This window comes from Erpetoichthys calabaricus, chromosome 17 (assembly GCF_900747795.2).
Source record: "Erpetoichthys calabaricus chromosome 17, fErpCal1.3, whole genome shotgun sequence".
Taxonomy (NCBI): Eukaryota; Metazoa; Chordata; class Cladistia; order Polypteriformes; family Polypteridae; genus Erpetoichthys; species Erpetoichthys calabaricus.
The window spans coordinates 81,847,282-81,860,211 of NC_041410.2; the positions used below are offsets into that span (position 1 = coordinate 81,847,282).

Genomic DNA, 12,930 nt, shown 5'->3' on the forward strand with positions numbered 1-12,930 from the left:
GTATAATAAAAGTCTCAAACCTGCTTAATCCAGGGTGGTGGGAAGCCAGAAGTTCTCCCAGTGACCAACCCTGGATGAATCACCGGTCACACTTTAAGGATGTTTCTCTCACCTTATTGTTACTCTGCACCATAAACACCACGTCGGATTCCATCTGCTCCTTTCTAGATGCTCTTCCCATAAATTGCTTTATACCGGAGATATTCTTCAAGACAATCGATGGCAACGCTGTCCACCGTCGGGTCAAACTTGTTGGCAAAGAGATGATGCTGTCGTAGCATCCAGCGGAGGTCTCCCGCGCCGTACACGCAGATGGCTCTGCGATGAGTCCCTGTGCATCGTGGGTAGGGGGAGCCCTTCCTGACGTCTCCCTCCAGGTACTCCCATTTCACCAGCCGTGCGATAGCGTTCATGTCGCTGCTGTGGAATTTGTCGTTCGGGGGCATGGACCCCGGCACACTGTGCATTCTCTGTAGGGTGGCCCAGACGTGTTCATCCGGGCTGTAAGTGTCTTTGGCCCACTCTATAAACATCTGCGCATCCTTGTCGCCGAACAGGTGCTCCACAAACTCCCTGCTGACCACGAAATAGGCGTTTCCGGTGAACATGGGGGAGCTGATGGGAGGTGAGCTCTTTTTGATGTTGGTGCGTGAGATGGAATCCTTCACATCATAGTGGTAGACCCAGCGATTTTTCTTGTGCTCCGAGGGGCTCTCAGACTCGAGACTGTTCATACCGTTAAGTACTTTGAGATTCTGGACGATCTCAACATTAGTCTTTATTGGGAAGTCCGTGCCACAAGTGTTAATTAAGTACCTCCAATGCACATCTTTGGACAGCAGATCCTGCATGCAGTTGAGGTCGGCTTGGACCCTTGACCACGAAGCATAAACTACTCTTTCCAACTTGCTGGCTATAAAGACATTGGGCAGACAGGACACGATAGCTCGCACAGCCTGCCGGTACTTCTCAGGGGACTTCTGGTCGACATGCACACAGTAGATATTCTGTGGTGAGTAGATGGACCTCAGGAGCCTCTCAAACATTTCGATCTTCTCATGTACCACCATAGAATAGGCAATTGGGAACTCCTCCTCTTCATCACTCAACGGGGCCGTCAGGAACTGTCTGGTTTCCACAAAGTGCCGACAGTCCACGGTCATGTTCAAATATTCTTCTTCGGTCATCAACGTTCCTTTATTGTCTTTCAAAAGTCGAGTCAAAAGAGCATGTTCGATTTCTTCACGGTCACCACGGATGATCCGGGAACAGTTGAAAGTGTCCTGTTGGGCTCTGCGGAAGAGCATTTGAGAATTGTCCCTCAGATGAAGTATGACGCATATCTGCTTCCTCGACCAGTGCAGCGTCACCAATAACAAGACAAGAAACAACACCCAGCAAGTCCACTTCAAAAGCTGTTGGAGTCGCTGGCACCTTCTCCACATGGACATCATCTCTTTGATCTTAGCTGATTTCTCAAATCCTAAACTGAGCACAATCTATTCTTATGAGAGGTGGGCCGCTCAGCTAAGCGGAGGATGAAGTGCCAGCCTTGTGTCCCAGCAAGGTAGAAACACCTGACTGCACCTTAAATGGCCTCCTACTGCATTCATTTACATTCCAAAAGTTAATATTTGACCATCCCCTCCCTCAGGTGGCCATCTCCTTGGATTTCTTAAGAGGCTGATGAATCAGAAAGAGCGGCCAGACAGGGTGACTAAGGTGAGTCAGCAAACAAAAAATAAAAAAAAAATCAAATCTCCACCTAACCGCATACATTCCACCATGAAGGTGAGCCTGTGGCCCGCAGGTGATGGCAGCACTCTCGTGCTGGGAAAACCGCAGGCCGCTTTTCAGAGGAAGGCCGAGTAAGCAAAATACGAGTCTGAATAGTGGACGACAATATTCATGGTCAACCTCCAGTAAGTGTGAGGGTGCAAGGATGCCATGGCAGGAGATCCTGGTGGGCTACCGTGTCTCAAGGTTTTCTTAGAGGTTTAACAAAACCTGTGATTAAATTCTGAGGTTTGTGCCTTTCTTCTGTCATGTCAAATTAATCTTATGAGCCGGGAAGCCTGTGGAGGTCTCACCCACTTACAGTGTCCTGCATAATGTTTGGGGTAAAGACACACTTGTCCTTGATGTACCCCTCTGCTACAAACTTTAAAATTACAAATCAAACAGTTCTGGCAGGGTTAAAGTGCACACTCTCATTTAAGAGAATTTGCATACATTTTAGTCACACCATCGTCAACCGGAACCAGACCCATTACAGGGCACCATCATGTTTCGGACACAGCAATGACAGGTCTATTAAAGCCACCGTATGTAGATCTTTGTCGCATATCCCAGCATGCAATGAGTGCTTGAAGTCTGTGATTCATAGGCAGCACCCGGTGCTGAGAGTCATTTCTGGTGATAAAGTCCATAATGTAGCTAATCTTCAGGTTTCGGGGGCTTGTCCCATTAACTTATTTCCTCAGTATATGGAAGTCCTACTCAATTGAATTTAAATCTGGTGACTGGCTCGGCCATTCAAGAATTTTCCATTTTTTTTTTTTAGCTTTGAAGAACTCTTGTGTTGCCTCAGTGATATGTTTGGCTCATTATCTTGTTGTAGGATGAAGTGTCGTCTAGTGAGTTTGGTGGCATCTACTGGAACTTGAGCAGATCAGATGTTTCTACACACCTCAGAATTCATTGTGTCACTGCCATAACTAGTCACATCATCAACGAAGAGATGTGTGCCAGGACCTGCGGTAGCCATACATGCCCAAGCTATCACACCCCCAACACCACCATGTTGAACAGATGAGGTGGTCTGCTTTGGATCTCGGGCAGTTCCTTCTCGTCTCCACACTTTGCTCTCTCCATCACTCTGATGAGGTTCATCTTTGACTGTCCACAAGACCTTTACCCACAATTCTGCAGGCTGTTTAAAGTCCTTTTTCACAAACTGTATTCTAGGCATCCTGTTTGTATCTTGCAGTGTGGCCTCTGTGTTTCTGTTCCTAAAGTCTTCTGCTGATAGTCATCTCTGACGCACACACATCAGTCCCCTGTAGACTGTTTCTGGTTTGTCAGACAGGCGTTTGGGGCTTTTTCTTTACCATAGTGAGGATTCTTTTGTCATCATCAGCAGTGGAGGTCTTCCTTGGCCCTCCAGTCCCTTTGTGATTACTGAGCCCACCAGTGCGTTCTTTCTTCTTCATGATATTCCAGAGAGTTGATTTCGGTTATCCTAAGGTTTTAACCGATGCTTTGAATGGTTTCCTTCTTGTTCTTCTGCCTCTTCATAATGGCCACTTTGACTTTCACATGCACCACTCTTGTCCTCATGTTGAACAACGGCAACTACAGAAACTACAGAAATGGGTAGAATGAAGCTGAGGTCTCTTAAGAAGCCATAAAGCCCACCTGAGGAATCACAAACACTTGGGACACCAATTGGCCCAAACATTGCAGTGCCCTGTGTAGAAAAAGTGTTGTGTGACTGAAATATGTGTATAGACCCTCAAATGAAAGTGTGCACTTTAATCACAATGTCTGAATTGTTTGATTTGTAATTTTAAACTGTGGAGCAGAGGGGGTACGTCAAGGAGAAATGGGTCTTTGTCCCAAAGATGATGCATACAGTGCCAGTTCAGAGTCACCATTTAACCTAAAGAGAACATCTTTGGGAGGTGTGAGGAAAAACTCAAATGGGCATGAGAAGACCCAGAGTTTAAAAATCACAAAATTACACTAAGTTGTGGCGTCACCAGAGAAAGTCCAGAGAGGAGCGACTAAAGGGTGTGAGCTTTGAGGAGAACGTGAAGGAGCTCAGCTAGCGATGGGCATTCCAGTTCAATTTCAAATTATTCATTTAAGTAAATCAATTCTCTTGATTCATTTGATTCATTTTTAAGGATAGTTTAAGTTCCTTCAGGTCCCCTCTCTGATTAACTTACAAATATTTAATTAAATAACGAATGCAATAATTTGGAACTTTATATACAGGTATCTCACAAAAGTGAGTGCACCCCTCACATTTTTGTAAACATTTTATTATATCTTTTCATGGGACAACACTGAAGATATGACACTTTGATACGATGTGAAGTAGTCCGTGTACAGCTTGTATGACAGTGGAAATTTGCTGTCCCCTCAAAATAACTCAACACACAGCCCTGCAGCGCACTCGCCACACAGATGATAACTCCACTGATAAAACATGAATTCACAAATAACAATTATCTTAACTAAGAATGACCATCAGACGAATTACTGTTTCTTCTTTCTTTCTTTTTTTTTTTTAATGTCCATTATTATTCATTAAGTCACGTGATTTTGGCTTTGGTAATGGTGTGTTTTTCAACTCTTTTTGACGTTCGACTGCGTTTTTTTCTCCTTGTCCAGCAGAATATTGTGCTTATTAAATCTCCTCTTACTTGTCAGTACACAATGCTTTTTCTCCAAGAAACATAATTTGCGGTTTCTTAACGTCAGAAAAGCAAGCCGCACAAAATACAGAGTGGCTTTAACTCCAAAAGCGAGTCAAGACGATTATTTAATAGAACTCTTATAAAAAGACAACAGATTGGATGCTCATTTCCCGTGTCAGAAATATCGGTTCATTACAAGAAAAAAAAAGATACAAGAGATTGATAAAAAATTAAAACAGGCAACATATTTACTTAGAAGGTTTGAGCGATTAGCTTGAAGCCAAAACCGAAAATGTCAAACGATTCACCTAAAGAGTCAATAAACGTACTAGACACTAGGCCACAAAAAGGGACGTCGGAAGAGTTTATTTTTCTCACTCTCTAGAAGATCTAACACTTGGTTAAGTAAGCGCTCTTAACTTCATACTCTTCATCCTTCTCAGTGTTAGCTTTTATGAGGTTGTAACGTCGAAATATAGTGCCATCCTTGCTGGCGTAGACTACATCTGTCTCATCAGAGCTGTCGTCAGGGTCTGGGACACCATGGTCCATGTCGTATGAAGACTTGGCTTCACCACTTCCATCTAACCTCTCGTACATGTGTTTCCAGCACAGTTTTTTCCTTGAGCGGGCATGAAGAAGTGCGATGATCAAAATTCCTGACGCAATGACCATTATCGTTACAGTGGGTATGGAAGATGAGTAGTTCAAAATTCCAAGGGTCTCGCTTTCTTCCACAATTATATTTTTTGCCTGGCTGTGATCCAAATGTTCAATGCAGAATGCTGAAAATAACAAAAAAAATATATATATATATACTGTATATATTCATTTACATATTCAGATATTAAAATTAGGCAATTATAAACATTGGTACAGATCATAGTCGAAGGAATTACTTTCTGAATTAATTGTTCTTTAATGTCTTATTTTGTTCATACACAGTAGCAAGGAGATGGAGCAGACCGTTACCTACTGTACAGTCAGTCATTGTCTAACCCGCTTAGTCCAGAAAGGGGTCATGGGGGTCTGCTGGAGCCTATCCCACCTAGCATAGGGTGCAAGGCCATGAACAGGGTGCCAGCCCATTGCAGGATGCACACTCACACACACAATTTAGGATCATCAGTCCATCTAAATTGTATGTGTTTGGACTGTGGGGAGGAAACTGGAGCACCCAGAAGAAACCCACGGAGACACCATGCAAAGTCCACATAGGGAGGATCCAGGATGTGAACTCTGGGCCCCTTATTGTGAGGCAGCAGAGCTACCACTGTGCCACCCCTTACCTAAATTAACAGTATTTATTATTTACTTTTAGTCAACTGTGGCTCATCTAGACATGCATTGGGTTCAAAGTGATGACCAGGTAACCCACATATCTACTGTAATGGCCTGAAGGCATGGGTGACGGTAATTCTCCACCAAGACAGGAGGTGGCACTGTGTGCTGACGACTTCTCTTCTCCTCCTTTGGCAGAAAGGATGATTGACACCATTCCATCTGACGTCGCTCCTGGAGTTCGCCCACCTGGACCCATCCCTTCCTCCCAGAGTGCCTTAAATACTGAAGAGCCACTACACTAACTAGTCAACCTGAGGCAGAAGTCGAGACGACTCGATTTAGCATCATAACGCACATGGGAATTATACGGGGTTGGTCACAAGGTGCCCCAAAAGTCTAACCTTGTCCTGTGGTTGCTTTTACACTACTAACATATCCCAGTGTCTTTCCACCCTGATTTTAGTAATCCTTCAGTAAGGATCTTAATCCCAGCCTTAACCCTAACCTGTTATGATGAAGGTTTGATTACAACTTTTTATGCCTTTGCTTTTATGTTTTTTGATTTTTTTATACCCATTTCAGATTTTGAAGTATGGAGATTTTCCATCCATCCATTTTCCAACCCACTGAATCCGAACACAGGGTCACGGGGGTCTGCTGGAGCCAATCCCAGCCAACACAGGGCACAAGGCAGGAAACAATCCCAGGCAGGGTGCCAACCCACCGCAGGACACACACAAACACACCCGGGCCAATTTAGAATCGCCAATCCACCTAACCTGCATGTCTTTGGACTGTGGGAGGAAACCGGAGCGCCCGGAGGAAACCCATGCAGACACGGGGAGAACATGCAAACTCCACGCAGGGAGGACCCAGGAAGCGAACCCAGGTCCCCAGATCTCCCAACTGCGAGGCAGCAGCGCTACCCACTGCGCCACCGTGCCGCCCTAATGCAATCATTTTATTGCAACGTCGAAAAACCGAACTTTGTTTTCTCGAGATAACGGAATAATTTTATTGTGATGTCGATTAAATGAACTATGTTTTCTCAAGATAACAGAATAATTTTATCCTGATCTCGAGAAAACAAAACTTAACCTTTGCTCCTGGCATCAAGCTCGCTTAGATTGCGACGCCTATACAGCTGAAGCTTTGCTAACCGTCTTCTTAAATGACGGACACTAACTTTATTATTTTTTACACTAAGGCATAAATATATTTCAGCCTGCATCAGCTCTTGATTGAACAAAAATGTGACGCGCTGATCAATACAGTTCTGCTCTTCTGCCATTTCAAACAGGACGTGGCTTCAATAAGCTAAACATTAAACGTTAGATACAATTATTTCATAATTTCGAGAAAACAAGATATTTTGTTTTATTGAGATCTCGATATGATTAGTCTGTTATCTCGAGGAAACAAAAAAAAAAAAAAAACGATAATGCACGTCCTCTCTCGGCTTCCATATAAAACAGAAACACATTCCGCACATCACTGGATAGAGGAAAGTTCAAAGTTTGGTCCTATGGTCCCTGAGGTTGCATGCACTCAACATGAGCACCATGTGTACTGTGACAAACATTGAAACGGTAGACCATTTATTGTCACACACGAGTCAACTGGTCCCTAGTTACTGAATTCACAGGTTCCTCAAGTCACAGATCTTGAAGATTAGCTGGCATAGGTGGAACAAACACTCTTTCTTTAATGTACCCCCATAGATAAAAATCGCAGGGGGTAGACCTGAACTGGGATGCCACAGAGAGATGGAAAGTTGATTCATCTGAAAAAATGAGTCATTCGGGAAAATTGTCCTCTTCCATATCCTCCAGAATTGCAGTGCAAAATTCAAACCTTTTTTTCGTGGTCGTCAGGATGCAATGCCTGCACTCATTGCAACTTGTAAGGCTTCATATGCAGACGCTGTCGAAGAACACGCTATACCGTTGTTTGAGGAATTCCAAGTTCAATGCTTTGTCTGTGATGTAGATTTCCTAGGGCTCCGTTTGAGCGCACCTCGGATACGCTCGACATTTTCATCTGGCGTGCGTGGACGACCAGTGCTTTTACATTTGCATATGCAACCTTCTACTAATTTTTTATGCCAGTCATAAATTTGCTTATGACGATGGTTTGTTGAACCGTTGGCGGAATTCACGTTGCACTTGAACAATGGACTCACACTTCAGAAATTGCAGCACGCAAAATGATTTCTCTTGTGGTGTTGTCGCCATTTTACTATAAACGAGAAACAGCGCTCGGTGGCATCACTGGTACTTTTAGGCGGGCTTTTAAACTTTGAACTTTCCTTTATCCAGTGATGTGCAGAATGTGTTTCTGTCTTATACAGTTTGTTTGAAATACATTTTGAAATCTCATTTTGAATAGCCCGGTATTAACAGAGGCTTCCCACTTAGAGCTTACTAAAAGATTCCCACAGTTAGAAAACCCCTAATTAGAGATTTAATACAGAATACTAGTTAGCACAGAGTACAGATCAAAACCGGAAATTCACTCACAACACACATTAACTTTCAGAAAGGAGTCAGTAAACGTAGCAAAAGTCATCCGTAAGCAGCTTGATTTGCATGTGGCTGCTTCTAATTCCCACCGTCCTTAGTAAACCTCCCAGCTGCTATAATTGTGTTTCATTTTTAATTTGTATTTCATTTTCTAGAATGAATTCTGCATAGGGTAGCACGGTGGCGCAGTAAGTAGCGCTGCTGCCTCGCAGTTGGGAGATCTGGGGACCTGGGTTCACTATCCGGGTCCTCCCTGCGTGGAGTTTGCATGTTCTCCCCGTGTCTGCGTGGGTTTCCTCCGGGCGCTCCCGTTTCCTCCCACAGTCCAAAGACATGCAGGTTAGGTGGATTGGCGATTCTAAATTGGCCCTAGTGTGTGCTTGGTGTGTGGGTGTGTTTGTGTGTGTCCTGCAGTGGGTTGGCACCCTGCCCAGGATTGTTTCCTGCCTTGTGCCCTGTTTTGGCTGGGATTGGCTCCAGCAGACCCCCGTGACCCTGTGTTCGGATTCAGCGGGTTGGAAAATGGATGGATGGATGGATGGAATTCTGCATATAAAATCATATTTATTATTATGTTTTTTGGGATAGCTGAATTCATTCCCAGTGTCAGAGAGGAACATTTTTGTACACTGGGTGGTTTTCTTTTTTCTCTTAGGCAAAGAAACATGTAAGTATTAAATGTAAATGAAGGGGCAATGGGCACCCATTGTTGGGACTGGGGTGATAAGTGGAAAGGCACATTTCCTGAGTAATTGTGTTACAGGATACTGTTGCTGGTGGTGTACAGAATGTAGATATTTACCTGATTTGATTCTGCTGTTTAAACAATGAAAATATATTTATACTACTGCTGAATAAAACAAATTGGTATGTACCATTGTTTTTAGAAATGAGTACATTAGAGGGTCAGCTCAAGTTGGACGGTTGGGAGACAAAGTCAGAGAGGCAAGATTGTGTTGGTTTGGACATGTGCAGAGGAGAAATGCTGGGTATACTGGGAGAAGGGTGCTAAGGATAGAGCTGCCAAGTAAGAGGAACAGAGGAAGGCCTAAGAGAAGGTTTATGGATGTGGTGAGAGAGGACATGCAGGTGATGGGTGTGACAGAGCAAGATGACGAGGACAGGAAGATATGGAACAAGATGATCCGCTGTGGCAACCCCTAACGGGAGCAGCCGAAAGAAGAAGAAGGTATGTACCATTGTTTGATAAATCGTCCTGTTAATCTAGGCAGGGACTGAAGCAGGTACAGTATATACGTCTGGGCAGTGGGTGGTGTGGAGATGGGATCGAGAGGGGAACGGTCCACTGAGAACACTGTCAAGACTACTGGCACAGAGGAAAGGGGCACGCTGGCAAGAGGCGAGGCACACAGACGGCGAGACCTACCTCCAGTGAGGAGGAGACTGTTCTGCCAGAGAGATGCCGGTTGTGGGTCCAGCGAGAGGAAGAGAAGACCCACAAAAAGGACCAAGTGAAGCTGGCATGTCAAGGTCATCATAGCAACCCAAGCAGCCCAGAAGTGAAAAAAAAAAAAAGAACGCACAATTCACGAGGAAGACACGCTGACAGGGATTCGAAAATTTGGCAAAACATCTACTGGGAAACACGTGTCCAACAAACAGAGTGTATCCGTGGACAGTTGAACAATTAATTGTTAATTAAACTGGGCTCCGCACCACTAAAGGTTGTATCCCCCACTTTTATGCTTTTAACAGACTTTTAGAGTGTGGTCTGTGTGCTGTTATCTGTAAATCTCAAGAGTTTCCAGGCTCTTAATAAAACTGGGTGGTGTCGTCAGGCACGTTAACTGTGTCTAGGTTAGGATCATCTGCAAGTGTGACCAGACACCAGTTACACCAACATTACGTTTTTTAATCTGATGTTGTTTTCAAGTACTTTAAAGTGATTTACATCTTTTTTCGATGTCATCCTGGTTGTCACGATATAATAGAGAGCATGCATGGGCTGGCATCCCTGCCAGGCAATGGAGGCCAAGGGAAGAAAAAAAAAAGCAGGAAAAAAAGGAGGATGTTTCCTTGCCAGGCCACTGGTGGCGCTGGTGTCCCTGCTGGGAAGCCTAATAGAGTGATAGAATCCGAGGAGTTATCCTTCTCAGAACATTTACTCCCCAAGATGCTAGATAGCTGAATCAATGGGTTAGGATTTACACACAGACGCCCACAGGGGATGCTGGGACCTGTAGTCCTATGCGACTGCCCTGTTGGGTTTTAGGGGGACCAGCTGGGATTGGTGATTCCTACTTTTGGGAGCTTTCATTTAACCGGGAAGTGCTGGAGGGTGTAGCAATGCAGTATGTACCAACTCTGCTTTCATACACACATTGGGTTTATAAGTAATCAAAAAAGTTGGGACACCTGCAGGAATTGTGTGCATCAACTTTCAAAGCTACAATGCTACAGAAAACCCATAAATTGCTAATCGATTTCTTGCTCCCCGAAAAAGGCTTTTTTGTATATATAACTCTGAAAATGACATACATTTTTATTTCATTTTTAATTTTTTTTACCACTGGCAGTTTAGTGCTTCACTTTGCACCATTTCCGGTTATTCACTGAACTGGAACTGCTTATGTTTTGATAAAAAATGGAAAAATTAGAGGGTTCTAAATCTTTAGACCAGTAATTTAGGAGCCAACATTTGAATGCTGTGAAGCATTTTGAGGAACAGCAGACAGAGTCTTAAGGACCTTTGGACATTACTTTCAGGTTGTGTTGCTTTCTGTCTTCATCTTACTTGATTCTTTTTTCTAGTTATGAATGATAAATTCATGTCATTCTACTAAAATGTCAATACCTGAGTTCCCGTTGCACAGGCAGCAGTCTGTCTGGTTTGTCCCTGTGTTGCAGCACGCTATACACCTTCGTTCCGTGGGGTGCAGCGCAAAGTCAGCTTTACATGTCAAGCACTGATTGGGACCGGGACCAAAGCAGTGCCTGCAGGAGTCGTCACAGAGCTCACAAATTTCCTGGAAGAAAGAATAATGGAGTCAGTATTAGAGACTGCATTCTGTACAGCTACAGTATACAGTAACCAGTGACTAGCAGTGAGGTTTTAAAATCAGTACCTGAAATGATTGCAACAGCACAAAAAAAAAAAATACAAAAAGGTGAGGCCTTCCTAAAGACCCACAAAATGTAAGCCAGAATCCTAACTGGACTGCCCCAAATAAAGGTCTCACTTCAGGGAACCCTGACCCTAGGAAACTGGCAGGCTTCAGGGCTGTCTAGGCCTCAGAAGAAGGAGTACGTGAAACTCCAGCTTGAACAGATACAAGTCTCACCAGAATCTTTATAAAAGAGGTTTTATTAACAAAAATTGCAAAAATAACAACATACTCAGAAATAAAATATCAAAAAAGGAGGCCAAAGGACATTGACTGAAAAGGCAATCCTCAACAAACAAGTCCAGTGGTGGAGACGTCTTCACAAAAAATGAGCAGGGTCTTCAGAAAGGCAGTCAGAATTTAGACTTTATTGCACAGCACAGGAAACAATTTCAGAGCACATAAAGCCATCTCAGTTCATGAAGTGAGCCCAGTGGATTGGGTGCGGCTCATTTTTTATTTCAGTTCTAATCACAGAACATTTTGTACATATTTCTTGTTATCCACTTTACATATTATCTTCATAACAATGACCTTGTGCTGTACCTATTTTCATAACAATTACCTCGCCTTGTAAGCTTCTCTCCCCTAATAATCACCAATCTTTTCATTACAATCATTAGGACTCGAAGGTCATACTTGCCGCCTGGCCTGGAGAGGACCATCATCTGATCATGTATTAAGTGCCTAACATTCACACACTCCTAATCTTGATCTAATAAAAATTGGAGGACTTTTAATTGATAAGTCCTCATCATTAAGTTGGAACCAGGGTGACCCACATTTGAGAAACTGGATTGTTCAATTAATAATTGCTTGTTGCACCAGCATCCATTAAGACTAAAATCACAGGCAACTGTGCTGGTAAGTGCAGCACACAACTTCACTGATAAAGGCTCAGCTGCTGGAGCTGGAAATAGGCAGGTGGCCTTGAGCTGGCAAGCACAATGCTGCAGCCATCCATATTACTAACCGAGAATGGTAAACCGGATGGCATGGACGCAGGTACACAGCGATGGGACCATGAGACATACTGCGCAGGCGCGTACAACGCGCGTCTCATAAACCGCAAGTGACGTTGTATCCACCGCGAACGAAGGAGTCACGGCTCAAAAACGAAAGAGCTCAACTGACGTGAATGAGAAATGAAGCAACAACATGCCCATAGCTAACGACTAACGACACAGCCACACAAAAAAGAGGATTCTGCGCTGCAGCCCAGGTTCAAACGGAAGAGGCTACGGAGGCCCCACAGGTCTACAAAGATAGTACGGAAGGCGCGGGAAAGTACGAAAGGCAAAGGCGCCTACACAGTATAGTGAAACCCGACATAGTACGGAAGGCGCAGGCGTCACCGCCATATTGTGAGTGGCACTACTGCGGAGTGAAGACGCAGGCGTCACCACCATATTATGAGTGGCACTACTGCGGAGTGAAGTTAGGAATAATGTGCTGCTTGGTATTGTACAAACCGCTGAACGCTTTACACCGAATTCAAACACAATACAGCTCAACGATACAAACACGAGCCCGCCTGGATAAGATCAATGAACGCAGGCGCCTACAACGTGCATC

General features: G+C 44.0%; 2 protein-coding genes across 2 annotated transcripts in view; both read right to left on the reverse strand.

Annotated features, from left to right (window-relative positions):
• gcnt3 (glucosaminyl (N-acetyl) transferase 3, mucin type) lies at positions 1 to 1,621 on the reverse strand. Its single transcript, XM_028822776.2, has one exon. It carries the CDS (start codon positions 1,452 to 1,454, stop codon positions 165 to 167), a length of 1,290 nt encoding a protein of 429 aa, XP_028678609.2. The 5' UTR covers positions 1,455 to 1,621; the 3' UTR covers positions 1 to 164.
• A 2,911-nt stretch (positions 1,622 to 4,532) lies between these two features.
• The window catches only part of LOC114667866 (proprotein convertase subtilisin/kexin type 5), a 102,545-nt gene continuing 94,147 nt past the window's right edge, over positions 4,533 to 12,930 (reverse strand). Inside the window, exons 15-16 of the mRNA XM_051920285.1 lie at positions 11,046 to 11,217; positions 4,533 to 5,209 (exon numbers count right to left, since the gene is read on the reverse strand). Of these exons, the coding sequence (XP_051776245.1) occupies positions 4,815 to 5,209; positions 11,046 to 11,217 (567 nt within the window). The 3' untranslated portion in view covers positions 4,533 to 4,814. The remainder of the gene's footprint in view (positions 5,210 to 11,045; positions 11,218 to 12,930) is intronic.